At 61.0% G+C, this 26,606-nt stretch overlaps 1 protein-coding gene across 2 annotated transcripts; it reads right to left on the bottom strand.

The window, feature by feature from the left end:
- Positions 1-1,010: 1,010 nt before the first annotated feature.
- LOC112991307 (1-phosphatidylinositol 4,5-bisphosphate phosphodiesterase gamma-1-like) lies at positions 1,011-26,134 on the bottom strand. Of its 2 annotated transcripts, XM_026113698.2 has the most exons (32): positions 25,210-26,134; positions 18,858-19,007; positions 18,538-18,631; positions 18,365-18,412; positions 17,171-17,255; positions 16,855-16,935; positions 16,724-16,758; positions 15,269-15,341; positions 14,037-14,138; positions 13,835-13,953; positions 13,550-13,635; positions 13,136-13,256; positions 12,735-12,903; positions 12,229-12,348; positions 11,880-11,987; positions 11,530-11,717; positions 10,584-10,784; positions 10,264-10,383; positions 9,531-9,714; positions 8,912-8,989; positions 7,923-8,026; positions 7,327-7,423; positions 6,961-7,027; positions 5,839-6,002; positions 5,338-5,434; positions 4,904-5,128; positions 4,430-4,578; positions 3,699-3,813; positions 3,177-3,338; positions 2,942-3,030; positions 2,553-2,737; positions 1,011-2,440 (listed from the first exon to the last, which is right to left on the bottom strand). In XM_026113698.2, the coding sequence occupies exons 1-32, from the start codon at positions 25,427-25,429 to the stop codon at positions 2,389-2,391; spliced, it is 3,888 nt and encodes a 1,295-aa protein (XP_025969483.1). In that variant the 5' UTR covers positions 25,430-26,134; the 3' UTR covers positions 1,011-2,388. The 2 variants fall into 2 exon arrangements, with proteins under 2 accessions (XP_025969483.1, XP_064364016.1); XM_064507946.1 differs by lacking the exons at positions 1,011-2,440; positions 2,553-2,737; positions 2,942-3,030; positions 3,177-3,338; positions 3,699-3,813 and adding an exon at positions 6,030-6,054 and having other exon boundaries at positions 4,436-4,578; positions 5,839-5,943.
- Positions 26,135-26,606: the final 472 nt, after the last annotated feature.

Genomic DNA, 26,606 nt, shown 5'->3' with positions numbered 1-26,606 from the left:
AATCTCAGCCAATGGGAAGCGGCAGCGGCTGCCCCAGCCGTCCAATGCGGGCGAAGGCGGGGGCAGAGCGGCGCTGACGTCGGGCGGCTCCCGCTGCCGGGGGGCGCCGCGCTCCCCCTGCTGGGCGGAGCGGGCCGCGTCCCCCGGTCGGGTCCCCAGGGGCCACGTCCTGGGTCCCCACGGGCCGGGGCCTGGGTCCCCCTGGCTGTGTCCTGGCTCCCCGTGGGCCGGGTCCCGTGGCCCTATGGCCCATGGCTGGTGTCCCGTGTCCCCATGGCCATGTCCTGCATCCCTGTGGGCCGGGTCCTATGGCCTGTGTCCTCATGGCCATGTCCCTATGACCCATGTCATCTGTCCTGTGTCCCTATGGCCTGTGTCCCCATGGCTTATGTCCCCATGTGCTGTATCTCCATGCCTCTGTGTCCCCTGTCCTGTCTGCTGTGACCCCATTTCCTGCATCCCTGTGGCCCTGTATTTGTGTCCAGTGTGGGCCTGTGTCCCCATGGCCCTGTCCCCCCCGTCCGCAATGCGCTGTGTCCCCACGTCCTGTGTCTGTATCCCTGTGTCCCCACCTCTCCATGCCCTGTGTCACTGTGTCCCCATGGTCCTGTGCCGTGTCCTACATCCCCACGGCCAGGTGTCCCCATGGCCTGTGTCCCCTCTGGCCTGGGTGGTAGCAGGTAGGGAGAGCACGCTGTCACCACCACTGCTGGGATGTGTCACTGGGGACAGCACTTATGTCCCTCCTCATGACAAAAAGGGACAGAGACGGCTCTCATGGTGCTCCCCCACCTGTTACTCCGCCGTGGTGGCAGGTGGACCCGGTGGCATTGACAGTGCTGACGAGGGTGACAGGCCAGGTCAGGGGACTGGGATTAGCCAGTCCATGAGCCACCGGCCTGGGGACATCATCTGGCCTGGGGACATCTCCCACGGCTGAGCTTCGAGCCCAGCGCTGGGGACAAAGCGGTGCCGTGAGCTCAGGGGAAGCAGACCAAGGCGCCGGGGTATAAATATTGGCTAAATAGATTTATTTTCATACAAAGAATACACGGATCCCCCCGACGGGGCGCCCTCACCTCGGGGGACACCCCGAGATGCCACCGGCCCGCCTGGTCCTTGCCCTCTGCACAACCTCTGCTCACTTGCATGGTTATCCCTAGGCTGGATCCGGCCCACGGAGACACCCTGGGTCCCTCCCGGCAGTGTCACAGCGCTGGGGACCCAGGCTGGTGTCCGGCCAGACGTGACTTCCCCGGAGGGGACGATGGCCGGCGGCAATCGCCTAAGAAACACCCCCGGCTCCTTGGGCCGAAAGAGCTGGACTTACCTTTAGGGAGCGGGGCGCTGTCAGGATCCGGCCCTGTCCCTAGGGCCCTGGCTCTGACGCTGCCCCATGGCGTGACCTCGGGGACGTCCCTGTCCCTCAGCCTCCAAAGCCCCCGGAGATGGGGGCTGCCTCATCACCCAAATTTGCCCCGTGCCCGCTCAGGGCACCCCGGTCACCTCCCCGCAGGATGCCCCCATCGCCCGCTCCCCATTCCCTTGTGGTTTAGCCGGGGGCACCTCAGGACATCTTGGGGTCCCCCCGTGCCCTAATACTGCGGCTGGTAACAGACCCCTCCACGCGCCGTATGTACACATGGAATAAAAGAAAGAAAATACAGGTATTTATAGTGGGGAAGGAGGGTGCAGGACGCGGGGTGGCCGGGCCTGCACCTTCCTGGGCCGGTTTTGCACCAGGAGACTTTTTGGGTGTCTCAGTTTCTCCATCGGGTTGGGGGGCTGGCGTTACCCACCAGCTGCCCCAGCCTGCGGTGGGGGGAAGCTGGGGCTGGGGGCGTCTTTGCCGTCGCAGGGATGAGCGAAGAGGGGCAGGGGCGGCAGCGGGGCGTGCGGGGATGTCCCCGCCTGGCCCTGCCAGGGAGCGAGGCGAGAGGAGCTCCCTCCACCTGCCTCGCTGCCGTGCCTCCATCCCTGCCCGGTGCGGTGACAGAGAAACATCATAGACCTACGCAAAGCCCCCTCTTCTCCCCAAACTGGAGGTTTTCGACCCCCCTTCGCTGGTATCATCCGGCCCCGGGACCTAGCGGTGCCGGCACCCTTGAGCACCAGGTTGTGTCGATGGTGGCTGGAGCTGGGCCGGCGCGAGTGCGGCTCGGGGGGCGCCGGGTCCGGCCATCCCACCCTCTCGCCAGGCCTTCGTGGCAGGAGAGGAGGTGGCAGGGGGGGTGTCCCTGTGGTCTGAGTCCTGGCCCGCACCAGCTCTGGGCTTGGGGGGGGACACGGGTGACAGGCAAGGGTATGTCCATATCCAGCTGGTGGCACCGGCCAGGGCTCGTGCAGGCCAGACACCCTGGCCGCGGGGCCTGGAGAGCCCCAGCTGGCTCAGTTGCGCTTGCTGACCATCTGCCGATCCCTCTTCTTCTTCTCCATCAACCTGGCATGGGGTGGAGAAGTGGCATTAGCGACTTCTCTGCCCATTGTGGGGGCCAAACTGGGGGTTGAGGGCAAGGGCAAACCCCGGGGCCGGCACGGGGCGGGGGACTCACTTGCGGTTGCGCACTTCGGTGAGCTCCATGAGACGCTCCTGGGCCGCCCGCAGCTCGTCGAGGCGCTGCTGGTAGCGGGAGTCGCAGTTGTTGGTGCGCTCGTAGCTGGAGACCTGGCTGGAGAGCTCGCTGGCGCGGTCGCGCAGCTGCTGGATGGAGGAGTACAGGTTCTCCTCATCTTCCTCCTGCTCCAACACATGGACACGAGGCTCGTGGGGCTGGCGCGGGCGCCCGGGGCCCCACTCTCCCCCTCCAAGAGGGGAAACTGAGGCATGAGGTGGGACACTGTGTCGCACAGGAAGCTCTGGGTCAAGCTGGAGGGAGCAGAGGGGGTGTGGGGAGTCTGGGAGATGCTGTGGGGCACAGACGGGTCCCCATGGGGCACCCACCTTGGCGTTGATGATCTCAATGTGGATGAGGAGGGCAGCGAGCTCCAGGTCCTCCGTGTAGCTGTTCTTCAGTGGCACCGACCGATAGCCTGGACATGACATTGCAGTTGTGACATGGTCCCATCCCCTCCGGCATGGCCATTGCTGCAGGCCACGAGCACATCACCATCCCCAAAGCTGGTCCCCAAAGGGCTGAATTTCAGGCGGACACCCAGGAGGGATGGAGGTAGCGTACCTGTTTTGAGGCCCTTGACGGGGAAGGTGGCTTGTGCCAGAAAGTTAGGGTCGCTGAACATGTCCTCCTCGTACACCACGAAACGGAGGAAGGCGAACTCGGGGTTGTTGATGTCGAAGACAAACTGCTTGAAGAGCCACACGGGGTTGAAACCGTTGTCGGCTGGTGGGTGAGGACAGAGCGGGCAGGGATCAGAGCACGGAGCTGGGCTGGATGCCTGAGCGGTGCACGGCACAGCACCGGTGTGGCACTGGCATGGCACCGTGGGTGTCCATGGGGGTGGCATGCGACCTGTGCTCCCCTGGCTGCTTGTCTTTAGTGGGAGACGCCTTTCCCCCTCTGTCCTCTGGAAACTCCAGCCCCGTCAAACCACATTTCCAAGCTGGGACCCCAAAAGGCACGTAGAGCTCTCTGGATATCCCAGTGGTTACCAGCGCCAAGGCGTGAGGGGACCCTGCCACCTCCCTGTCTGGTCCCAGGATGAAAGGACCCGCTGGGTGCACCGCCTGCACGGACCCTCACCTACAACGTCCGTCTTGTTCTTGCTGTTGTCGTACTCGGAGCCGCACACCTCCACCTCCACGAAGGGGCACACGATGCTCCTCCCGTTCTTGGGCAGGTGCCGGGCGCCAAGAATCTGCGGGAGGATGAAGAGGAGGAGGAGGAGGCTGAGGTGCAGCTGCCCTGGCCCTGCAGGCTAGGAAGGGCTCCCGGAGCAGCCCTATGGCTCAATTCCTTATGGCCTAATAAGCCTCACCAGGCCTTCTCAGGCCTATATATCAATTTGGACCAATTTTAGCTTGATTTTAGCCATGTCTGCAAAACTACTTATGAAACTTGTTTTCTCCATGACTTGTTCAAGGGTCAGATGACTATGGACTAGCCTATCCTAGCTGTAACAGCAAAATTACCCAAAACTGGGGTAATGTGGTTCTGAGCTTGTTTTAGCTATTTTATTCTCCACCTTGGTCTTGCTCAGGTTTTGCTCAGCTCCATGCAATGCTGCATGCGGAGAAGAACCAAGAGACCTAAAAGGTCACGGTATAACAAATCCCGTGGAGCAATGGCAAAGATCAGAGCATATCCCACTAGCAAATGTGAGGCTGAAGCATCTAAAATCACCCCAACGGACCCAAGACTAAAGAAGAAGAAAGCCCCCCATCAGCATGGTACCAATGGTGAACACTTCGGGGTGCTGGTGAGTCGCCATTCTTCTCTGCTTGCCCTCCCCCGCTCCACTGGCCCCCACTTGCCTGCAGCTGCACGGTGATGGGCTCCACGATCTTCAGGCTGTTCTTGTCGAAGGGGTCAAACGTCTCATCCCTCATGATGTCGGGCTGCAGGACATAGCCGCTGCGGCCTCCGAGCATGAATAGTGCCTGGTTCAGCTGCATCGGCTTGTCTGACAACCGCAGGGACAGAGCAGCTCTGAGCCATGGGGCTCAGGGTTCCCCTGAGGTCCCTGGGAAGAAGGTCCTGCCCTGGGCAACACCCCCACAGAAAGCCCCCGACCCCAGGTAGGAGAAGGGATGCAGCTGGGTATCGCATGAAGCATCCAAGCTCATTGAGTGAGGATGTCCCCGTCCGGATGGAGACGAGGGTTGGATAGAGCATCCAAGCTGCATCCAGCAGTGGGACCGGGGGGGAGAGCCACCAGGAATGGGGATGGGGGAAATGGGGTGACCTGCAGGAGTGAGCCCACCAGCCACCCCAGGAGCAGGACTTACCAGGGGTCTGGAAGTTGAGGGCCACAAGCTGGCTGCCGCAGATCCACATGGGCAGCGGGTCGTAGTTGGAGGAATCCAAGCGCTGGCCTTTGGGGTAGATGCGACTGAGCTGGCGCCGGTTGTACTGCAGGAACTTCTTGCCCTTGCTGCGGTTGGCGTACTTCTCTGCTTTGGTCTCCGGGAAGGAGGACATGTCCCGGTAGCATGCCTTGTCTGTGCCGATCTCTGAAAGCGCAAAGGGCGGCTGTCAGTGCGAGGCTGTGGGGCTCTTGGGCTGGGCCAGCGGCCTGAGGCTCCGCAACCTCTGCCCCAAGGGCATGTGGGGGCAGTGGTGGGGCAGGGGCCAAAAGGGGATGCCCCACAGCCCCCTGCGACTGCTCAGTTCCCTGTCTGCCCAGCTTTCCCTGATGATACCATCACACCCCATCTCTTACTGTCTTCATCGAACGGCACTGGGCGGCAATAAACGACGAGCTCGGAGAGCTCCAGCGCAATCTTCTTCCTCCGCTCCATGATCTTCCCCTCTTGCATCTGCACATGGGAAAGCAGGAGCTAGAACTACTGCCCTGGTGTGTCCCAGTCTCCCCCCAGGTCCCCACTGCGGGGATGCTCTACAGATGGTGGCGCGGGAGCATCCACCAAAATGCAACCCTTATTTTGCATGCAGAGACATCAAGGACCAGTGCTCAGGATCCCGTCCTGCTTGGCAAAAGTTAGAAGGGCTGCTCCAAAAGGCAAGGCAGTGTTAATCAGCTGCACACCCAAGATTTGACCCCTTGCCGCAACCATGGCCAACTCGGCAGGGTGTGGGGATGTGGGCTGCCGGGTTCATGCTCCCGTGGGAGGGCTGAACCTCCTTCCTCCCTGCCAGTGATGCTCAGCCGCTCCAGGTCCTGCGGTACCTGGAGTGTTGCCCGGCCCGCAGCGCCCCTCACCCTGGCATCGGCGTTCTGTGTGGCCTCCCGGATCTTGGCCACCCACTCGCTGAGCTCCTCTTGGGTGTCTGCGGCCACGTCCAGTGACTGGGCTGCGTGGGACATCTGCTGGGAATGGATGGTGAAGACAAATGGTTTGGAGCTCCTCCCGTCTTTGGAGATAACTATAAGGACATCAGAGGGGGCTTTACTTGAAGAGATTCCCAACGGATGGCTCTGTGGAGCAAACGAAACCTCAGCGGTCCTGCTTGGCCCACAGCAAAGCACGGGATAGGAGCATGCTGGGGACCGCGGGTTCCCGGGTGCACCCCCTGCACCCCGGCTGACGCCTGCCTCGGCCCCTCTCGCCTGCTCTAGCCCTGCAGCCGGGCTTTGGGGGTGCCGGATGGGCGCAGGCATTTGCCAGGGGCAAAAATCTTCACTGAGGGTGCAGGGTGGGGTGTGCAAACCTGGTCTCGCCTGCCGCAATGCCGCCTGCAACGCAAGGCACAGCAGAGACCGAGTGCCCGCAACTGCCAGCATGCCCTGCCTGGGACCCCCCGCCAGCAACTGGCAGGCTGTTCCCCCCTGAAACTGGAAATCACCAAGAAATACAATTTGGGCAAGGGGATCCGAACTTCCCCCTAAACTCAATCGCTGAAAAATCTCTGGAAATTGAAGTAGCAACCAGAAATGATCTGTTCTGCTGTTTTGATAATTAAGAGTTTCAGCTTTTTGTGTTGAAATGCGTTTTTCCTTTGAGCTGTCTTGTCTTGCAGGGGCTAAATATCCCCCCAGCTGAACCTAAACCATTTAGACTTTGCAGAATGGGTCGCTTTGGCTGAATCCTTCCAAATTCAGCCCTGTGTTTCCCCTGCTGAGCGTGAGGCTGCTTCCCGCCCCCCAGCAGCAGCAAGGACAGTGACATTCAGCCCTTCCCTGGCTGCGGCCTTCGTCCAGCTCGGCCAGAGCATCTGCCACCTGGGAGCTGATGGTATCCACCAGAGAGCAGGTCAACAGCAGCTCTGCAGCTGGCTGGACCCAGATGTGCGGCGATTTCAAGAGCCTCAGGTCACTGCACTGACCTTTAGCTTTCCCTGAGCACTCCTGCACCCTCCGTGGGGACGCAGCAGGGACACTCACCTACGTGGCAGGACGGCACGTCGATGAAGCCCTTCAGGAAGTTCCCCAGGGGGCTGTTTTCCGACGACTGCGAGAGAGGAAGGAAGAGGGAGCGCTGAAAGGTCGTTGCTTGGAGCCCATTGCCAGCTGGTTTGTCCCGCTCGCTTTGGCAGCCTCCCTAACCCCAAAGCCTCCCCTGGCTCTGCCAAGTCTCAGCAAAAGCCAAGAAAACACCCTCTCCCCATTCGAACACGACAGCCCTTATGGACGAGGGCTGAGCCTCTCTGCGGGCTCTGCTCTGTGTCCAGAGGCAGGACCATCCCCGGGCGCTGGACAAGGATCCGCACTCGAGCATACACGACTCCAGCACAGGGACATCCCACTCACAGCTTCATCCTGCTCCTGCGCCTGCGTGTTCACGATCTCCTCCACGTAGTTGGCCGGGAACCACAGCTGCTTCTTGCCTCCGTAGTCCCCCCGCCACCTAGAAGGGGTGAGAGGATCAAGGCAAGCGGACTGATTCAGGGGAGACGGGGGTGTTAACACTGCATGCAATGTCAGGGAACATTTGGAGAGGGGAGGGACAGAAAAGGAGGCGGTTAAAACCTGTTGCAGTAACACCCACCACCCATGCAGCTGCTGTGGCGTGGGACAGCACCCAAAGCCCCCGCGCCCCGGTGGGTTTCGGCGAGGGAACCCCGTTGGAGCTGCTATCCCGGAGCTTTTGCCCTGGTGCAGCTCAGGGTGGACTTCTCCATCTCCCAGCTGCAGCCCAAGGCATCCTGCAAATGGCAGCACTGGCCCCATCCCGCAGCAGCATCTCTGCTCTGCTTCCAGCACATCTGGTGGGGAACGTGAGGGGCTACCTGATACCTGTGCCCGCTCGGTAACCAGCAAAACCCCATGCCGGGAGGATCCTACCAGCCCTGGGCTTGCAAACAAGCCACGCTGTGATGGCACTGGGCTGCGGGGACTGTGCTTACCATCCGCCATCCTGCTTGTCCACATTGTGGATGATGGCCTGCTTGCAGAACGACAGCTCGTCCTCCCGCTGGGCTTTGTAGTCATAGAGGGCCTTCACTGTGCACTGGGCCACAGGGGAGAGAAACATGGGCGTCACTGCTTGTCCCTCAGGGGTCCCTGGCTTGGGGACGCTGCCCAGGGCTGGTGGCAGTGCTCCCTGCTGAGCCTGGTTCCTCGAGCCCTGACATTTGCACGTGGGTACCCTCACTACCCAGGGTTACTGTTCCTTGATCCAAATGCTGCCCCAAAATAGCCCATGCCAACAGTGAGATGTTGGATGGGGTGAAGGGTGGGAGTTCCTGCATTCCCGTGTAGTGTCCTCAGGGAGAGCCGCATGGCAGGGCCACGTGGGCTGCTCTGGGAAGCCCCATGTATCTGCTGTGCCTCTAGCCACCATCACTGCTGGGTACTGACCCTGTGGTTAACACGTTCGGCTGCACCAATGCAAAGTAGTTTCTACTTTGAAGTTCCCGAATGGTTTCTCTTGTTGCACTAAAGGGATTTATTTTGAGAAATTCCTGGAAAAAAACTCTTTGGGTTAAACCTTCCCGTATTTGGTCTTAGCCTGAGAGCTGGTCTGCTGCAAAGAGAAGTTGAAAGTACAGCAGCATAGGATTGTAGGATCATGTGATCACAGGATAATTCAGGTTGGAAGGGACCTTGGGAGGGCTTTAGTTCAATGTCCTGCTCAAAGCAGGTCAGCTCTGAGACCAGCGCAGGTTGCTCAGGGATTTATCCAGTCTGCGCTGGGCAGAGGGTATGGATTAGGCCAAACAGCTTTGTGCCACATGGGGTCCCAAAGAAAGAAAGATGCTGTGGCAAAGCAGTGAAACGCCGCAGCTTTTCAGGCCCATGAGTTAAGGGGATGCCATGGAGCTCCAGCCCCAGTGCCAGAATTGCCATGTCCCACTGCTCTGTACCTCCCGGGGATGCTGGTCCAGCCTCTTACCCTGGCCATTGGCATCTTGTTGGCCTCCACGTAGAAGTGAGGGGTCCGCACCTCGTACAGGGCTCCATAGTCCAGCTCCTGCAAGAAGAGATGCCGGAGTGGGGTCACCTGGCCGCTCGGTTGCCAGGATGGGCAGGGGACTACAAGGGGATGCTGCTGCATCCAGCTGAGGGGCAGCTATTAGCCCTTTCCAAATAATTGGAGGGGAATTACAAAGATGACGGAGCCAAACTCTTTGTGGTTGGGGCAGACGATATAACCTGGAGCAATGGCTGCAGACTGCAGCTTGGCCAGGTTGGGTTGGACTTGCAGCAAATCTCCTTTGCCAGGAGGAAGCTGCAGCCCAGGGGTGGGTCCCCAGATCTCCATCCCGGAGTTTTCCAAGCCTTGACATGGCTGCCCCGGTGCAGCATGGGCAACAGCCCTGCTCCGAGGTGGAGGGCTGGGAGCCCTGAAGGAGGCTGGAGCAGAGACCTTCCCATCCCGAGGAAGCTCGTGACGGGGTCGGATTGCCTGCGGCACAGTGTCTGTGCTGCACAGATTCATCCAGCTTGCTCTAACAGTTTGCACAGCCCTGCTGAAGCCTGGAGCTGCCATCCCTGCTGCCGGGAACACTCACGGTGGTACCCATCTTCTCCAAGGTCTCCTCGTTGATGGGGTAGCGCAGCTTCATCTTGCGGTAGAGCGGGTGCTTCTCGTAGTAGCTCACGAGGTCCACGAGGCTCTCGAACTCGGCCGAGCTGCCCAGCATGAAGAGCCGACCTTCCTGCTGGATGCGGCAGTGCTTGATCTTCCCCTCCGCCCTGGTGCCAAGAGAGCCGGGGGGGATGTGAGGGGTGGTGTGGGACTCTGGCTCAGTGATGGGGGAGGTCTGGGCTAGAGTGGGAGGTGACAAAATAGCCCTGTCCTCGCTGCCAGCCCTGCTCCAGCAGTAAATTAATGCAGGATGCCACTGGGATGGCAGCAGGTTGCAGGGAATGTGGCTGACCACCGTGGAGATGCACCTTTATCACCACTGAAGCTGGGGGGTCCCTCCCCTGACAGCCCTGTGCCTCCCGCAGCCTCGACTTGTCGTGCCAAGCGACCCATGGGACATCCTGGGAGCAACGACACCAGTCCTCCCTCCTGATCTAGAGCAAATCCCTGCTGCAACAACGTGCTGGGGCTGGCTCAGGAGAGCAGGGAAAGACCCCCCTGGCAGGGCTGAACATCTGCACGGGCACAGAGGACATCCTGATCTCCTGGTGCTGAGTCACAGGAGACACGAGCCTGGCAGTTCTCGGCTCAGCTTGCAGCGTGAGTGCCTGGGAACAGCCCATGCAGTCTCAGGATGCTGGGGAGGCCGCACTCACCGGAAGGAGATGGCATAGGAGTTGGGTTCGCTGCGCTTGCGCACCAGGAAAGCTCCATCCCGCGGGACCCTCATCAGCATGTGCTCGGCCTGCAGGCGCGTCAGGTTGGCGTGGTACCACCTGGACAGGGGAGAGCAAGAAGGTAGTAGGCTGATGCCACCATCCCTACGCCCAGGAGAGCATTCCTCTCCCAACATCGGCTCTGCCACGGGGCAATGCCGGAGCCAGGCACAGGGAGAGAAGGAAAGGAGAAGTGATGAAGCAGGAGGATGGCGGCGGGGCCAGGGGACTGGGAGGACGGGGCAAGGGAGCATCCTCACTCTTTGCTCTCGTGGGCATTGGGCTGGGGCACGGGGTCAGTGAGGCGCATCTCGAACTCGTTGCAGCGGAGTGGCACCTCCCGGTAGTGGCAGATGAGGCTGTAGAGGCTGTCGAAGACCAGGTTGTCTGTCAGGTAGAATTTGGTGGTGCCGGCTTCCTGCCGCGAGTGGATCCGGCAGTGCTGGACGCGGTTGGATCTCCTGCCGGGAGGGGAAGAAGGCGGTAGTGAACAGTGCTGGGGTGCAATAAGGGAAGCCACAGGGACTGGCTGGTCCCTACACCCACATCCCAGGTCTCAGGGCATCCCCCCACATCCCCTCCTGATCCCATGCAGGTACTGCAACGGGGAGGGCTGGGGTCTGGACGCTGCGAGTGCTTGGACAGCAGGGAGAAGCCCGCAGGAGGTAGATTGGTCTAGAGCAAAGACAGGAGGTGGTCTGGGGTTAAGATGCTTCGAGGGCAGGGCTGAGAGCATCCCCGGCAGCCATTCAATGGGCTGGGGTGGTGCTGCGTGCCCAGAGCTCCCGCTGAGCTGGGTGTCTGCACCATCGCATCATCTCACATCTCTACCTTCTGCAGGCCAGAGCCTGCCCCTCTCTAATGAGGGGAGATGGCAGTAATCCAAACATTATTTACAAGGATCAGTATTAGGCATGTGTTGTGCAGCTCTTGGGTCCAATCCAGGTCAGGGCACTGCTGTGCAAGGTGCTGCATGCCGTGCAAAAAACCAGCGTTTGACCCAAGACCTCTTACTGGTCATAATTTCTGCTTCTGAACTGGGAATTAGCTGGAAGGCAGACTCTGATCACCCAGAGGGACAATCAGACTGGCGGACTCCTGAGCAAGGTCTGAGCCCACCGTCCTCCCCAGATGGCAGAGATGGGGACTGTCTGTGGGGTACATGCTGGGAAGAGGATGGTGGGGCCACCAGGCTGGGGCTCCTACCAGAAGGAGAGGGTGTAGTCGCCCACGAAGGTCTCGCTCTCCCGCACGAGGAAGGTGCCGTCCTTGCCGCCTGTCTCAGTGCAGTACTCGTGCAGCAGTTTCTCGGCGATCTGCCGCCCGTCGCGGCCCCCTCCCAGCTTCCCGTGGAACCACTTCTCCGTGAAGTGCAGCTCGTTGTTGTTGAACTCCTGCGAACCGCCGGAGACACCCGTGGGTTAGCGTCCCCCTGAGCCGTGGGCCAGAGAGCAGCCGGTATCGGCTGGGGCATCGCGAACCTCTCCCCCTCCCCGTGGAGACCCTCAGGCTCCCCAAATGCCCCCCAGAAGGTCGCGCGCCTGCCCGGCATGCACCTCCTTCTGCTCCACCTCTTCCTCATCCTCATTGAACTGGTAGCGGGATGTCTCCTCCGAGTAGTAGATCTTGTTGCTCGTCAGGACGAAATAATGTGGGCTCCAGGTCTGGGAGAGAGAAAGAGCATCACTGGGGCAAGGACGAGAGTGGCATGGAGGCACGGGGCTTTGAGGCCCCCCATTCCTGCCCCACATCTCCCATGCAATGGCAATGGCTTAGTAGAGCGTGTGCCCTGTGCCTGCTCCAAACCCCGATGCTCTCCCACACCAGCATGTCCTGCAGCTCCATCTGACTCACCCCACTCACCCCGACCATTTGCCCCTTTCTTTTGGGAAGAAAACCTCTTACATGATCAATGGGGTCTTCGAGGTAGAGGATGCCATTTTTGATGGAGTTGCTGATGTCGTTCTCAGAGTAGCTGGCTGTGGAGACCTCCTCGTACAGGTTCCCTTCAACCAGTTTCTTGTGCTGGGGAAAGAGCCCAGAGAGAGGAGCTCAGCAATGGGGATGGTCACTCTATCACTCCGCGGCACTTGCCAAGCTCCCAGCTCTCAAGGCGATGCTTGGGAAACAAAGGTAGAGCCCTGCAGTTCCCCCCATGGCTGTTTGCATTGTGGTGCCCATCTCCTGTGTACTTCTGTGCTATCACCACCACCTACAATGTGCCCAGGGGTCCAGGAGCACCTGTTCCCAAGCCCCACAGGTCTCTCCTTGCACAGACAGATCTCTCGCATCCTATTATTTGGGTATGGAGGGATTTGGGGAAATCCCCATCCCTTTCAGCCCAGGGTTGTCCTTGCCCCTCCTGCTCCTGCAAGGAAAGAGGAGCTTCAGGGAGGTGCTAGGCTCTGCACCTTGATAAGGATCTTCTTCTTGAGCTGCGTGGGTGACGGCAGCTCGTCGGCGTTGATGTCCACTGGCTTGGTAAGCAACATGTCCCCGAAGACCTTCTTGAAGTGGGAGGCCATATTCCTCTGCTGGACGATGCTGCAGTGGTCTTCAATGGAGAGGATGATGGGGAACCTGGAGGAAGCAGGCAGGAAAGGTGGCTCAGAGTGTCAGCTCACTCACGCTCCCAGCAGGGCCGAGCCAGAGCCTGAGGGAGCAAATGGGGAGCCGTCGGCTGGGCCACAGGCAGAAGCAGAAGTAGAGCGGAATTTGTGCAGTATTCCCCTGTGTGGAGTTGGGGACACTGTGGGGTGAGCACAGCCTGGGAGCTCAGAGTGAGACCGGTGCAGGGACTGGGGACTCTTACTCAGAGGTGACGAACGCGTGCTCCTTGATGGTGTGCAGGACATCCAGGAACTTGATCTTGGAGGTGAGCGTGTGGCCATGATAGATGATGGGCAGGTCATCTGGGCCATCCCAGCAGTCCACTGAGCGGGAGGACACCCTGGTTAATGTGTGCCGATTTCCAGCCCCACCTCCCAGCCTTGCTCCTGGCCCTCCCCTTCGGTCACGCAGATGCTCCAAGCACTGCTCCATGCACCATGGAGGATGCGTTCGGGCCCCCAGGGGATGCAGGAAGGCCGCCCCCACCCCAGTGCCACGGGATGTGCCTGGGGGACAGTCTGTCTGATGTGCTGCTGGGTGCTGGGGGGGGGGGGGGGTTCGTCATCGCCACGGGGTCCCAGCAATTGGGATGCCCAGCAGGGATGGGGTCACTCACGCTCAATGCAGCGGCAGCCCATTCGGAGGCAGCGGGCGTAGGCCTCCAGGGAGGACTCACTGGAGAACTGGTCCCCTGTCAGGTACCTGTAGAGGAGCAAGAGGAACTGTCAGCGGGCTGCTTTTGCCAGGGGTAAAAGCAGGGAGGCTCCATGCAAGCTCTGAGGTCAGTCGGGGGGGACTGGGGGCAAGGGGATGCTTGTGGGGCCCCAGATGCTGGGCACCAGGAGGATGGTTCCAGGGGACAGGCTGGGGGTCTCGGAGGTGAGCCCTTCCCCTGGCTTACGTGTTGTGGGAGGAGGAGATCCAGTACTGGGAGAGGGGGTGGTTCATCTCCTCGGGCACTACGCGCTCGTATTTTGAGTCCATCACCATGTTCTCCTTGGAGAAGAGGTACGTGAGGAACTGGGGAGGAAGCAGAGAGGTTAGAGCCCATGGGGGTCAGCGATCTCTGCAGGGGCTGTCACTGCAGTGAGGGGGCCACGCACCTCGTCCAGCTGGAAAGAGGGGTCCGCCGCCTCGCTGGAACAGTCCTTGAGGTAGGCACACATGTAGTCCCGCACCGTGCCCACGTCGCTGGCCCAGGACTCCTAGGGCAGAAACGCGCTGCACGGTTTGGGAGGAGTTGAGGGCAATGTGGCAGCCGGGAAGGGGCATCCCACCAGGGTCTCTGTGGCTGGGCCATGAGGGAATCCAGGAGGGTCTTCAAGGCTGGGTCTGGGAGGAATCCCTCAGGGATCTCCAAGATTAAGGCCAGGAGGAACCTCTGACAGATCTCTTAAGCCAAGGTCAGGAGGGATCTCCAAGGGTTCTCCAAGGTTGAGGCCAGGAGGAATCCCTAAGAGATCTCTAAGGCAGGGCCAGAAGGGATCTCTAAAGCCAGACGGATCTCTGAGGAATCTTTTAGGCTGGGCCAGGAGGGATCTGAAACGGATCTCTAAGGTTGGGACCAGCAGGATCCCAAAGGGATCTCTAAGGCTGGGGCCAGGAAGGATCTCTAAGGTACCTCCAAGATTGGGAGCAGGAGGATCCCTAAGAGACCTGTAAGGCTGGGCCAGGAGGATCCCTGAGGGATCTGGAAGGCTTAGGATGCAATGGGATCTCTAACAGGCCCTGACCCCACCGCCTGAGGCCAGATCTCCACCACCAAGTGCTGGCAGATCTCTCTGGCCCCAGGGCTCCAGGCAGGGCTGCTCTGCACTTAGCAGTGCTACCCCGGCCCTGCCCTGTTGAAACCAGCCCGTTTTTCCCAGCGGGGACCCAGTGCTGGCTGCAATCTTCCCCCAGTGTGCAGCACTTGCCAGGGGAAATGCCAGAGTGAGACAAACCTCAGTTTTCTACTAAAAAATGTTTTCCTTTCTAACTGGTGTTGGAGATGCTGCTAGCTCCCTAAAAGGAACGGGATTGTTGGAGGAGGCTGGGAGAGAGCCTGATAACTGGGAAAAGAAAGCATCAAATTAGAAAGGAATAAAATGTTCCCTGGGACAGTGTGAGAAGTCATAGCCTGGCCTCGGTGGGGAGATTTGGATTAAGCGCTGGGAATGTATGTACATGCTGCGGCTGGGCGCTTAGTGCTGGGATGCATGGCCTGGTGGTGCAGGCAGCTGCGAGGCTTGTGGGCAGGAAGGAGCCACAGCTGGGCAGAGGTGGCCCCTCTGGGGACAGTACTGTGCTGTGGAGATGTTGGACATGGGGGGCGGGGGGTTGCATGGGCACCCACCTTCTGGTCATGCAGGAGGAACTTCTGGAAGTCGTAGAGAGAGATCTGGCACAGCTCTGGCCGGTCCACATTCCTGGGGTACGGAGGAGCCATCAGGAGGGGAGTCAGGGAGGTTCCCCGGGGAAAAATAAGTTGCTTGCACCAACCCATGGCTCATATTCCTGAGGCACCCTTCTCCTGCCACACGCCTCTGCCTTTCCACGGCAGCACGCAATGTGCTTGGGGAGAGGAGACGGCACAGGGAGGCTGGGAGCACCCAAGACTCTTGCATGGGGTAGCAATAAAGAGTCCCAATCGCAGCCAGGTTGATTTGGAAGATGCAAGAAGTGGGCTGAACCTGCTGCATTTCCAAGGGTGATGTGGAAAAAGGCAGTGCACCAGCTCCCAGCATCCCTGGCACTCATCCGGAATAACATCCCCTCATGTCACCCTAACACCTGTGCTCACATCCCCCCAACATCTGGGCTAATATCTCTGCCAAATGCCCCACCACGTCCCCCTCACATCCCCCTCACATCCCCCCTCCTATCACCCCTCACGTCCCCCCTCACGTACCCAATCTCAGCCCCCTCACATCCACATCACATCCCCAGTCACATCCCCCTGACGTCCCCACTACCAACCCCATCACATTCCCCCTCACATCCCCACTCAAATCCCCTTTCACATTCCCACTCACATCCCCCTCATGTCCCCACTCACATCTCCCTGACGTGCCCCCAATGTCCCCCCTCATATCCCCAACTCAATCCCCCTCACACACTCCTCACATCCCCCCCTACACCCATCACGTCCCCTTGATGTTGCCCCTCACAACCCCCCTCACATCCCCCTCACGTCCTCCCACATCCCCCTGACGTCCCCACTCACGTCCCCCTCACATCCCCCCCACATCCGCCCTCGTATCCCTCTCACATCCCCCTCACATCCCCCTGATGTCCCCCCTCATGTCCCCACTCAAACCCCCCCTCACATCCCCTCTCACATTTCCCCTTACATCCTCCCTGACGTCCCCCCTCATATCCTCCCTCACATCCCCCTCATATCCCTCCTCACGTCCCCCCCATCACTTCCCCTCCATGTTCCCCCTCGCATCCCCCCTCCCACACCATCACATCCCCCCTCACGTCCCCCCTCACATCTCCCCTTACATCTCACTCACATCCCCCCCTCACATCTCACAGCCCCCTCACATCCCCTTCCTTTCTCCCTCACGTCTCTGCTCGTATCCCTCCTCACGGACCTTGTCTGCCACCCTGCCCTCGTCTCTGCCGTCCAGCCTTGTCCCAGGCCAAGACAGACAACGTAGGGGACACTTCGTTACGCACGGACTCCCCCAGCCCACTGCCGTCCCCTTTGCTCTGCCCCCATCCCGGCCCCTCGTGCCCGGCCGCACAGAGGGTGGCCGCGGTGTCGGAGGGGTCCCCAGGTGCCGCGGGGCTCCCGGGTGCTCACCGCAAGGGGAAGGAGAGCTCCAGCTGCTCGATGACCTGCAAGGCAAAGGAGACCCTGGGGTGAGCTGGCTGGGGACTTGCTGCGACCAGCTGGGGACGCGGGGGTGGACGGGCCGCAGCCGCGTCTCTTACCGACTTCTGCGTGTCGAACATCAGGTTTTTGTAGAACTGGATGAAGTGGGAGAAGGTCATCTCGTTCCTGGCTTCCACCTCCTGCGGTGCCGGGGAGAGAGGGTGGTGTGTCAGAGTGCGGCTGGCACGGGGGGCCGCGGTGGGAGGGTGGCCATGCACCGAGGCATGCAGCGGGATAGCGGTCTGCATCCCTGGACGCGGTGGGGATGCTCTGCAGGAGCCTGCTCCAGCCTTCCGCTCCGTGTCCCTGTGAAGGCGCCGAGCCCTCGCTCCCCGCATGCTCCCTGGGGTGGCCAGGGCACCCGTGGGGCCTTACCACGAGCTTGTCCCGCAGGAACCTCATGTTGGGCACGCGGTAGTTCACCTGGGGCAGCATGGCCTTCAGGTCCTTCACTGTTATGCTGTGGGATGGTGAGGTGCCGTCAGAGCATCGGCCAGACCCAAAGGACCTTCAGGGGTCCTCAATCTTCCCCAAGTCCCCATGATATCCCACATCTCTCCAGATCCTGCCAGTGTCCCCTGATCTCCTCTAATCCCTGACCTACCCTGACCCTGAATCTCCTCTGATCTCCCCAATCACCCCAACACGCTGCTCCCCCAATCCTGCCAATCTTCCTCAATTCCCTCATGCCCCCGATCTCTCTTGGCTCCCCCAATCTCCCCAATTTCCTCTGACCCTCCAATCTCCTGTAATCTCCAATCTTCCCTGCCCCCTGATCCTCCCCACCTGCCCCAATCTCCCCACTCTCCCTTGATCTCTGTGCTCCAGTACTTTTCCAGCCTCACCAGCTCAGCACCCTCCACTCGATCCCCTTCAAGTGGCGAGGATGCTGGTGAGGCCAAAGGCCGGCCAAGACCACCTGGGCAACCCTGCGGCACAGAGCCTCCGCACTGGGGTCCCAGCACACACCGCCCCGCTGGAGCCAGCCCAGTTGCTGGCTTGGGGCCCCCGACTCCAGCCCCAAAACACCAGCAATTAGTTCCCAAATATTCTGAGGGAAAAGAAAACCAGCTTTGGGGAGGGGGCCAGCTCTATTGCCAAGCATGCAGAGACCTCTGCTTGCAGCACCCCTCACAGCTGCTCCCTTAAAATCCCCCTGGACTGTCATGGCACTGTCGAATTTGCCGCACCCCTCACAGCTGCTCCCTTAAAATCCCCCTGGACTGTCATGGCACTGTCGAATTTGCCCCGGAAGCATTTTTGCCTTTTTTCCTTGTAATTATCATGGGAATGGTGCAACTATGAGAGCCCTGAGTGGAGGGTTGGGGAGGGGAAGTGCATCCAGGTGCCCCACGCCGGCCTCTCCCGTCTGGAGGTGATGCCAGCCTGTCCCCATGTTTATAGTCTGAATTAACTTGCTTCGGGTTTTTCAATTTCTCAGGGAGGCATTTATGGGGTGCATTGATGGACCATGCGCTCTCCTCCTCGTGCTGGTGGAAAAGCCACGTGTAGGCTGTGGAGTTTGTGGGCACAGGGGCATTTGGGTCCCCGCGGTCCCTCTCAGCTCACCTGCCTTCCCGCGACCTGTCCATGGTGTCAAACTGTTTCCGCAGCCACCTGGGGAAGGAAGGAAGAGATGGTGCTCGGCCTGGGGCATCAAACCCCGTAGGGTGTTCATCCCCCTAGACCCTCGTATGGGGCATCAGGGAGCAGCACCATTGGGGTCACAGGTCCCTCCTCACCTCTCGATCTGCAGCGGGGTCTGGGCTTTCTGGGTGTCCGCCACCAGCCAATTGAGGCCTGTTATCCACAGGTTGATGTCTTCCTCACAGAAAGCTGGAGGAGGAAGAGGAGGGCAGTGAGGCTGGGATGGGGAGAGATGAGCAGCTGTGCTGGGGCTCGGCAAGGCCGGGATGCCCGATCCCAGGTATCGCTAACCCAGCCCTGGGGGAGACACCCCAAAAGCAGGGACCTCTCCTGGCCTCTTCCCATTGCCATGTCCCAGGCCAGGGGCTGGAGATGAATGAGAAAACCTGAGGCTGGTGGGAAAGAAGCCACGAACCGGCCACACTGAGCGTCCGCAGCCTGAAATCCATCCCGTAGAGGATGATGAAGCACATGGTGAAGTCGAGCTTGCGAGCATCCTCCGGGTAGCGTTCGAAGTCCCGCGAGTTCTTCCCCAAGCGGATCTCCTTTATCTCCCGAATGTCAACTGCAGGGAAAGAAGGACATGGGACCGTCCCCTTCGACCCTGCCACCCGGGATGGCGAGAGCGGGACAGGGGGCTGTGGCAGTGCCAGGGCACCCACGCGCTCGGGGCTCTGCGACGCTGTTGGGAAGCGGGATGCTGCCGGTAGAGGGGATGCAAAGGGGGATGCTCTGGGATGGGGGACGGCAATGGGGTGGCCGGCACACGGGCTGGAGGGGGACATCGGTGGGGTGCAGAAACCACGGGATGGGATGGTTTGGTGCCCACGGGGCAGGGCAGTGTTGGTGTCGGGCTGTTCCTCCCCGGCCACAGCCCCGGAGGCCCCTGGCTGGCCCATTGCTGGCACGCGGCTGTGGGATGTGCAGGAAACAGCGGAGCGCAGATGGAGCCGGGTTTGGGGAACAGGCACCTGGGGGGTGTGCAGGGCAAAGCCACAGCATGTGCACAGAGTCCAAGGAGAAAGGGAAGAGAAAGAAAGGGAGAAAACGAGAGAGAAAGAGAGAAAGAGATGGAAAAGGAAAAGGAAAAGGAAAAGGAGGAAAAGAAGGAGAGAGAGAAAAAGAAAGAAAGAAGGAAAGAAGGAAGGAAAGAGAAACAAACAGAAAAATGAAGGAAGGAGGGAAGGAGAAGAGAGGAGGGGAGGGGAGGGAAGGAAAGAGTAGGGGAGGCAGGGGAGAGGAGAGGAGGGGAGAGGAGAGGAGAGGAGAGGAACTAAAAAGGGGAAAGATGTTGTGGGTGAAGAAGGAGGGTCCCATCTGAAGGGGCAGGGGAGGCTCCTGCCAAGTTGCCCGCACAGACCCAGCACAGCACAGCACAGCACGGCACAACAGTGCAACACAACGTCTCCACGGCCCTGCAGCAGCACGTCCACCAGCGCGACAGCATCACGGGTGCCACGTGTCCTCTGGGGAGCCGTGTCCCCAGCACGGGGTGTCCCTGCGGCACTGCCCACGGGTGCATGATGGCACTGCAGGTGCCACGGCCACGTGTCCTCCAGGGGACTGTGTCCCCAGGACGGGGTGTCCCTGTGGCACTGCCCATGGGTGCATGATGGCACCATGGGTGCCACGTGTCCTCTGGGGAGCCGCGTCCCCAAGACGGGGCGTCCCCACGGCACTGCCTACGGCTGCATGATGGCACCACCGGTTCTGCATGTCCTCCAGGGACTCATGTCCCCGTGGCCTGGCATCAGGGCGTCCCTGCACGCAGGTGGCTGTGCCATAGGCCAAGCTCAGCGTGCTTGGTCCGAGCTCTGCACGGTCCCATCAGCACATCTCTGAGCGCTCTCGCTTGCCTTCTCCACTCAAAAGCGAATCCTGCTCCAGGGCAGTCTGAGCTCATCGTTTAATTGAAGACATCTGCCCAAAGGTGGCAATTTCGAGCCCGGGGAGCCTCGACCGCAGGGCGTTGCTTTCCTGCCCGCCCTGCGCTCTCATTATCCTCGCTATATAAAGTCCCCGCCGGCGGGGCAGGAGGGCTGGGTTTCCGGGCCGGACTCTTCCTCAGGGCCGCGACGCTGGTGGATATTTCCAGCCGCTGGTTTTGCAGAGCAGGCCCATCCCACTGCGCTGGACAGTGGCAGTATAATAATAATAATATTATGAATATTAGTAATAATAGCGCCCTTGCACAGGGCATCAGCCCTGTGCAGCTCTGTCCTCCAGGGAGCCGGGGCCGAAGGCTCCCACCGCCGGAAAGGGCTTTGTGCCGCCAAGGCCGCGCTAACGAACGTGCGTCCCTGCGTGGTGGGGAGAGACAGCCGGCGCGGCTTATTGTGATGCAGGAAATGGGTCATTTCCCGGAGATTTTCCAGAAAAGCTCCGGCTGGGTTTCCTACGCCGCCGGCGGGGAAGGGCGCAGGGGGGCAGGAGCGGCCCAGGGCTGCTCCCGGGGGGCCGACGCTCGGGGCCGTCTGCCAGCTCTGGAAACGCTCCCCTGTCGCGAGGCACCGACTTCTGCCTAGGCGTAGGTGGGAGAAGGAAAGGCCGAGTGCGTGGAGAAACGAGGGATAGGGAAGAAACCAGGCTGAGCGGCAAGCAAGGATGGGGAGCCGAGTGGTTTTGCTCGGAGGAAGGGCTCCAGCAAACACTGGCGACTTTATAAAACCTTCCCTCGCTGCAGGAACGCATGGCAACTTTCCAGAAACCTGAGAGGTGTTTTATCGCTTCGCAGAGAGCTGATGCACGGAGGGGTTTGCACCCGCGCGTGCACTTTTCCTTTGGAAACAAATCACAGGGAAGCAAAATCCACCCATGCTGTGGCCGTACCCGGCGCGTAACCCCGCGCTGGGGCAGCTCCAGGGCCCTACTGCAAACCTGCATCTGTGTCCCGAGCGCAAACGGGCAGGTACTTGGGACTGACTGAGTTTCTGGAGGATGGAGGATGGTGGGTCATGACCGAACCTGTCCGCCCATAGAGGCAGAGCCTTCTCCTGGCACCGGAGAGGGACGAGAAGCCGATGCCCCATGCGCTGCTGATGCTTGGGGTACCTCGGGGGACAACCAGCCCGCACGTCCCACCTGGGGAAAGAAAACCATCCCCACGGCCAGGATCTGGCCTCAGATGAAGTCTCCAGGCGCTGCAAGGACTAAAGTGCCCAGGGAGACGGGCGGCGGGCGAGGGAGCGGAGCGGGAAGGCACCTCCTCTCTCCGCGCGTGCGGCGCGGTACAGCGCGCTGGCGGCTTCCTGGAAACAACATCTGCAGCGGATTTGCAGCGATCATGTCAGAACTATGTCTCCAAACTCCTCCCCGCATTGTCTCAGGGGTCCCAGCTATTAAAACACTCCGGAATCCAGCTCCAGCTGCGAAAATCCCTTTTCCCTCCTAAGGCAAAGGGAGCATCGAGCATGTTGCAAAGAGCACTTGAAACGCGTGGGCAGTGCGGGGAGGTGATGCAGGGCCAGCTGCTCGAAGGGGTCTGGCTGCTTTTAGCAGCGCTAAAGGAGCCGGGACGCTTCCTCCATGCATTAGGAGGAAAGCGAAGCAAAGTGGCCAGGAGGGAATTGCCGTGCTCGGAAATCGTGTTGCCCCCGGGCAGAGCCGGAGGGGCCGGCGGGCAACACGTGCCGCCTCCCCCCAGCTTCTCCTCGGCCCCCTTCCCCTCTGGTGATGCCACTTGGACCCCCCCATGCCGGGGGCCGCATCCCGGCGGGCTCCTTTGCGCTGTCGCAAAGCCAATTTCAGACCCGAAATGAAACATTTCCTCCCGATCCAGCGGCATTAAACCACACTTCTGTTTTCTCCCTCCCCAAACGGTCCTATCTATAATTGTCAAGACTTAGCGAGGATGGAGGTGCAAGTCCTAATTCGCCATCGCCATTGCAAAACCGCAATAACCCTTCCCCTGCATCGGGGCTCAGCCGGCGGCGTTTATCCCACCGTGGGCTGCAAACGGCTCTCCAAAATGCCAGGAGTGGGGCAGGGGAGGGAAACGACCCCAAACCCGGGCTCTGGAGCCAGTCTGCGCCCTGCTAACAGAGCCAGGCTTTCCGAGGCGTTCTCCCGCCGCAGCCCAGGAGATTTTCCAAGCACAGATTGGAAACGGCTCTATTTTTAGCGAGGGTTTTCCTGTGCCCTTTCCCCACGCCGGGAGATGAGAACAGGCCTGCTTTGGCTTACGCCGTGCGCCAAAGCCTCCCCTGTCCCAGCCGAGCACCCGCGCAGCCACTACCCGAATCCCACCCTTGGCTTTGCCCCCGCTGCCTTCACCCCTATTTTTTTATTCCTTGCAAAGATCCCTTTTGGGCGGTTTTCAGCATGCCACTAGATTTCCTCCTCACGCTGGGCTGCTGGGGGACAGGGTCTGCCAAGGGCGCCCGGCTGGGAACCTTTTGGGTGGGAAGAGTTTAATTTTGGGGGTAATGCAGGACAACGCGTTGGCTGAGCTCTTTACTAGCTTAGCTCCTAACCTCGGCTGCCCCGGCCGGCATTTCGGAGCGTCTCCTTGCTGTTTGGTGGAAAGGGACCCCTCTGGGTGGACGGGCACGAGGACACGCACCTATCGCCGCGTTAACGAGCTGTGAAATGAGCCTCCGCCAGCACGGGGGCTTCCCTAGGAGAGCCGGCATCCCGGCCCTGCTCCTGCCGGCCCCCTAACAGAGACATCACCGCTGACGGTCGCCCCGTTAATCCCCTCTCGAGCCGCTCACCGCTTTGAAGGGCGGATTTAAGACGGCCAGGGCAGGCGGGAGGTCGGGCAGCGGGGTGGGAGCGAGACCTGGGGCAGGGACGGGAGGGTTTTGCCAGGCCCGGCGGGATGCCCCGTTGGCGAGCTCACGGTCCCGGCAAAACTCCCCCTGCCCCGGGCAAAGCGGGCTTGGGATGAGATCGAGGGATTATGTAATTTCCGGAGAGGTTTTCCTTCTTTCCCCTCCTGCACGACCTCAGAGGACGCTCACTAGGTCCCGAACGGCGATTCGGGCCGTTGCGTGGGAGAAGCCAGACCCTGAGGACACCGGCGGGATGCTCCGCGGTGCCGCTGGGGAAACTGAGGCAGGGCGCTGGGGTGCCGTGAGCTGTGAGCCCGCGGCGGAGGGGAAAACAATGCCAAGCCCCTGACCGAGCCGTGCACAAATAAAAACAAGGAGCCGGAAATATGTTATTTCCGTGAGCGGAGCGTGAGCTTTCTCCCTGCGAGGGCCGCGGGGTCCCAGCCAGCAGGTTGGGGACTGGCCAGCCAGTGTCCTCGCTCCTTGGTGGCTCTGAGAGTCGTTGCCCTTGGCTTGGAGAAGATGCTCTGCTGGGCTGCAGAGCTGCCAGTGCTGGGGCTCATCCCCAACGCGGCCAGTGCCAGCAGGACCGTGTTTCCAGCATCCCCAAATCCAAGCTCGACGCACGACACCGCCTCTCCGAAAAAGCCCGCCGGGTGCAGGTGCCCCAGCCTTCCTCCCCTCGCCTTTCCCTCCTCCTCCTCGGCGCACGAAGCTCTGCCGCAGCGTGGTGGTGGGGATCTACCTCCCCGCAGGGTTCACGGCGAGTTTGCCTCCTGCGCCGAGCAGGTACGGGCAAGCGCGGATCCTGCTCGATGCTAATCTGGGCGCACCACCCTCCTTCCCAGCCTCAAAGCCTCGCAACGGCTCGCAGCCTGCCGGTCCCGGTCCGCTGCTTTGCCAAAAATCCGCAAGAAACGGGATAACCTTCAGCTCTGGCTCACGGGCTGGTCTCTCTGCACCTCCGCAGGAGCTGCAGGCCGGGGCGAAAGTCTCCCCGGCTTCACCGTGCCAGGATTTCGCTCCACCGCGCACATCCAGCAGTGCAAAAATTAGCGGCGCTTTGAAAAATTTAGGCCTAAACCTTTCCGTAGCTCAGTTTTGGCAGTTTGGGTTAAAAGTGTGCCCCGCCAGCCCAGCGCTGCCTGCCCCGTGCCTTGCAGGGGGGGAAGCACCATGGGCCTGCGGCAACATTTTGCAATGCTCTGGGTGACTGCTAAAAGACATCGCGAAGTTGAACCCCCCCCCGGCAAAAGGCACCTGTATCTACCATCTTCCAAAAAACCCGGGGCAGGTTCTGCCTTTGTCCAAGGGAAAAGATGGCTCAGAGCTGGTTTCCTGCCCACGTGGGGCTTATTTGTGCAGCTCCGTGTCACCTCCCCACTCGCGTTTTTTAACCCGCTGGCTATTTTTAGCTGAATACGAGAGGAATCTCGAGGTAACAAGTTTCTACATAGTTAGCAAAAACACAAAAACCAGTGCAGAGCCCCGACCGAAGCCTGGCTGGGGGAGAAACGGTAGCGTGCACCGGCAGCCTACTAGACACCAGAGAATCCACAACGAAGGGTGATTTTTGTGGATGCTCCGACCAGGCTGAGGTGGGGACTTCTCTCCTGTTGGACTCCAGTGCCGAATAGCCACCAGCTCAGGTGCAGCCTAAATTTTGTGCTGAAAGCACACGCTGGGATGGCCTGGCCTCTGCTTGGGCCGGGGAGCTGCGTTGATCGTGGCATTGCCCGTCGGCTGGGGTCCCCCGACGGTGCCACCGCCACCCACAGCTCCTTCGCCTCGTTGCAGATTTTAATGCAATAAAAATTGGGCCAGAACCGCAGCGTCCGCCCAGCCCGTCTGACACCCCGTGGGAAGACACCGGCCGAGCGCGCCGGGATGGAGGACGTGAGCGTCGCTCCGTGCCCAGCCGCTCCGGCAGCTTTCTCCTCCGGTCCGGGCACGGCACCCGCTGCCGGGGGCATCCCACCGCCCGCCGATACTCACTGTCGCCCTCCACCTTCTCGGGCGTGCGGCTCCAGATGATCTGCCGGGTCTCCAGCTTCACCTGGAAGGTCCTTCGCTCCGGCCGCTGCGACTTCTTCTGGTAGAACAAGGTGAGGACGGTGCCCATCTCCAGGCAGCGGAGGATCCTGCCCATGTCACCCGCCTCCATCCTGCCCTCCTCCAGAAACCCATTGACGCCGTTGAGCCTGGACGCGGACATCTTCAGCGCGCGGCCATCGCCCGGCGGAGCCGCAGAGCCGGGGCCGTGTCACGCATGAGGGCGCGAGCCCCAGCGGAGCGAAGGGCCGAAGGCGCCCCGCGGCTCCCCTCCGCCGCTGGGGCCGGTGCCGACCGCCCCTCGGCCGCGCCGCGTCCTGGCGGAGCCGGGGAGGAAGGGATGGGCTGGGGGGGAGTCCGGCTCCGCGAGCACCCGCCGGTGGGAGGAGATGGGCAGCGTTGGCGACGGCTTTTCAAATCGGAGCCGGAGGAGGAAGGCGAAAAAAAAGGAAAAAGAAAAAAAATCGTGGCAGCCCCTTTGCAGCGGCGGGGTAGGGGGGCGGCGAAGCCCCTTTGCGGAGCGGAAAAGCGAAAATCGCCCTCGCCGAGGGGTCCCCCCGCCTCCGTCCCCCGCGGGGCTGGCGCTGGACGGGACGGGCCGGCTCGGCCCCGGGGAGCCCGGCGGGCCGGGGGGAGCCGGCCCCGGCGTGCCCAGCCCCACAGCCGGGGGTCCAAGGGCGCCCTGGCCTCGGCCGCAGCGGGGTGCCGCTCGCCGGGGCGGGAGGCGGATGGCAAGGTTTGGGGGGAGCGGGGGGGCTGCCCCCCTGGCTGCCGGCGGCCCCGCTCCGCCGCTTAATTTCGGGCTGATGAAATGGACGCCCAGAGGAAACTGCAATCACACATGGCCGGAAAGAGATCAGAAAGGAATTTAAAAAAAAAAAAAAAAAAATGCAGGATCTTGGAGAAGGAAAAAAATCGGAGCGATGGAAAAGGCGGAGGAGGGTGACATCTAGAGGAAGCCGGCCCCGGCTCGGGCGGCGATTCGGGGGGCTCCCCAGGCCCAGGCCCCGCTGCCCGGCTTTGGGGACAGCGGCCCCCCGAGCAGGGCACCCCAGGGATGCCCCTGCTGCGCCCGGGGACGCGAGGGGACGGGGACCGGGGTGGCCTTGGGTTTGGAAACGTGAGATTGCACCAGGGGCGGAGAGGCAACAGAGAGGGTGCAGGGGCCACCGGGATGTGTGCGAGGGGGCATTTTTCCGGGATGGCACTGCCAAATTAATCCTTCACGTCCACATTTTGTCCCTCTGCTGCTTACGGACTGGGCGCCGGATGGGTGAAGACCCACCGATGCAATGGGGGCTGCATCCCCGTGCTTCGAAAAGGGAAAAGCAGCCAGCTCT

This window comes from Dromaius novaehollandiae, chromosome 2, assembly GCF_036370855.1.
Source record: "Dromaius novaehollandiae isolate bDroNov1 chromosome 2, bDroNov1.hap1, whole genome shotgun sequence".
Classification (NCBI taxonomy): domain Eukaryota; kingdom Metazoa; phylum Chordata; class Aves; order Casuariiformes; family Dromaiidae; genus Dromaius; species Dromaius novaehollandiae.
Note: the sequence above shows the minus strand (reverse complement) of the source record. Positions and strands in the feature narration are given on the sequence as shown.

Excerpts from the sequence above, each read along its gene's own strand:
- LOC112991307 (XM_026113698.2), bottom strand. The coding sequence starts at position 25,429 with ATGTCCGCGTCCAGGCTCAACGGCGTCAATGGGTTTCTGGAGGAGGGC. Across the intron at positions 13,636-13,834 it reads ATCTCCTCCTCCCACAACAC|GTACCTGACAGGGGACCAGT; the intron begins GTAAGCCAGGGG and ends GCTCCTCTACAG. Across the intron at positions 2,738-2,941 it reads TTGAGATCATCAACGCCAAG|GAGGAAGATGAGGAGAACCT; the intron begins GTGGGTGCCCCA and ends GTGTTGGAGCAG.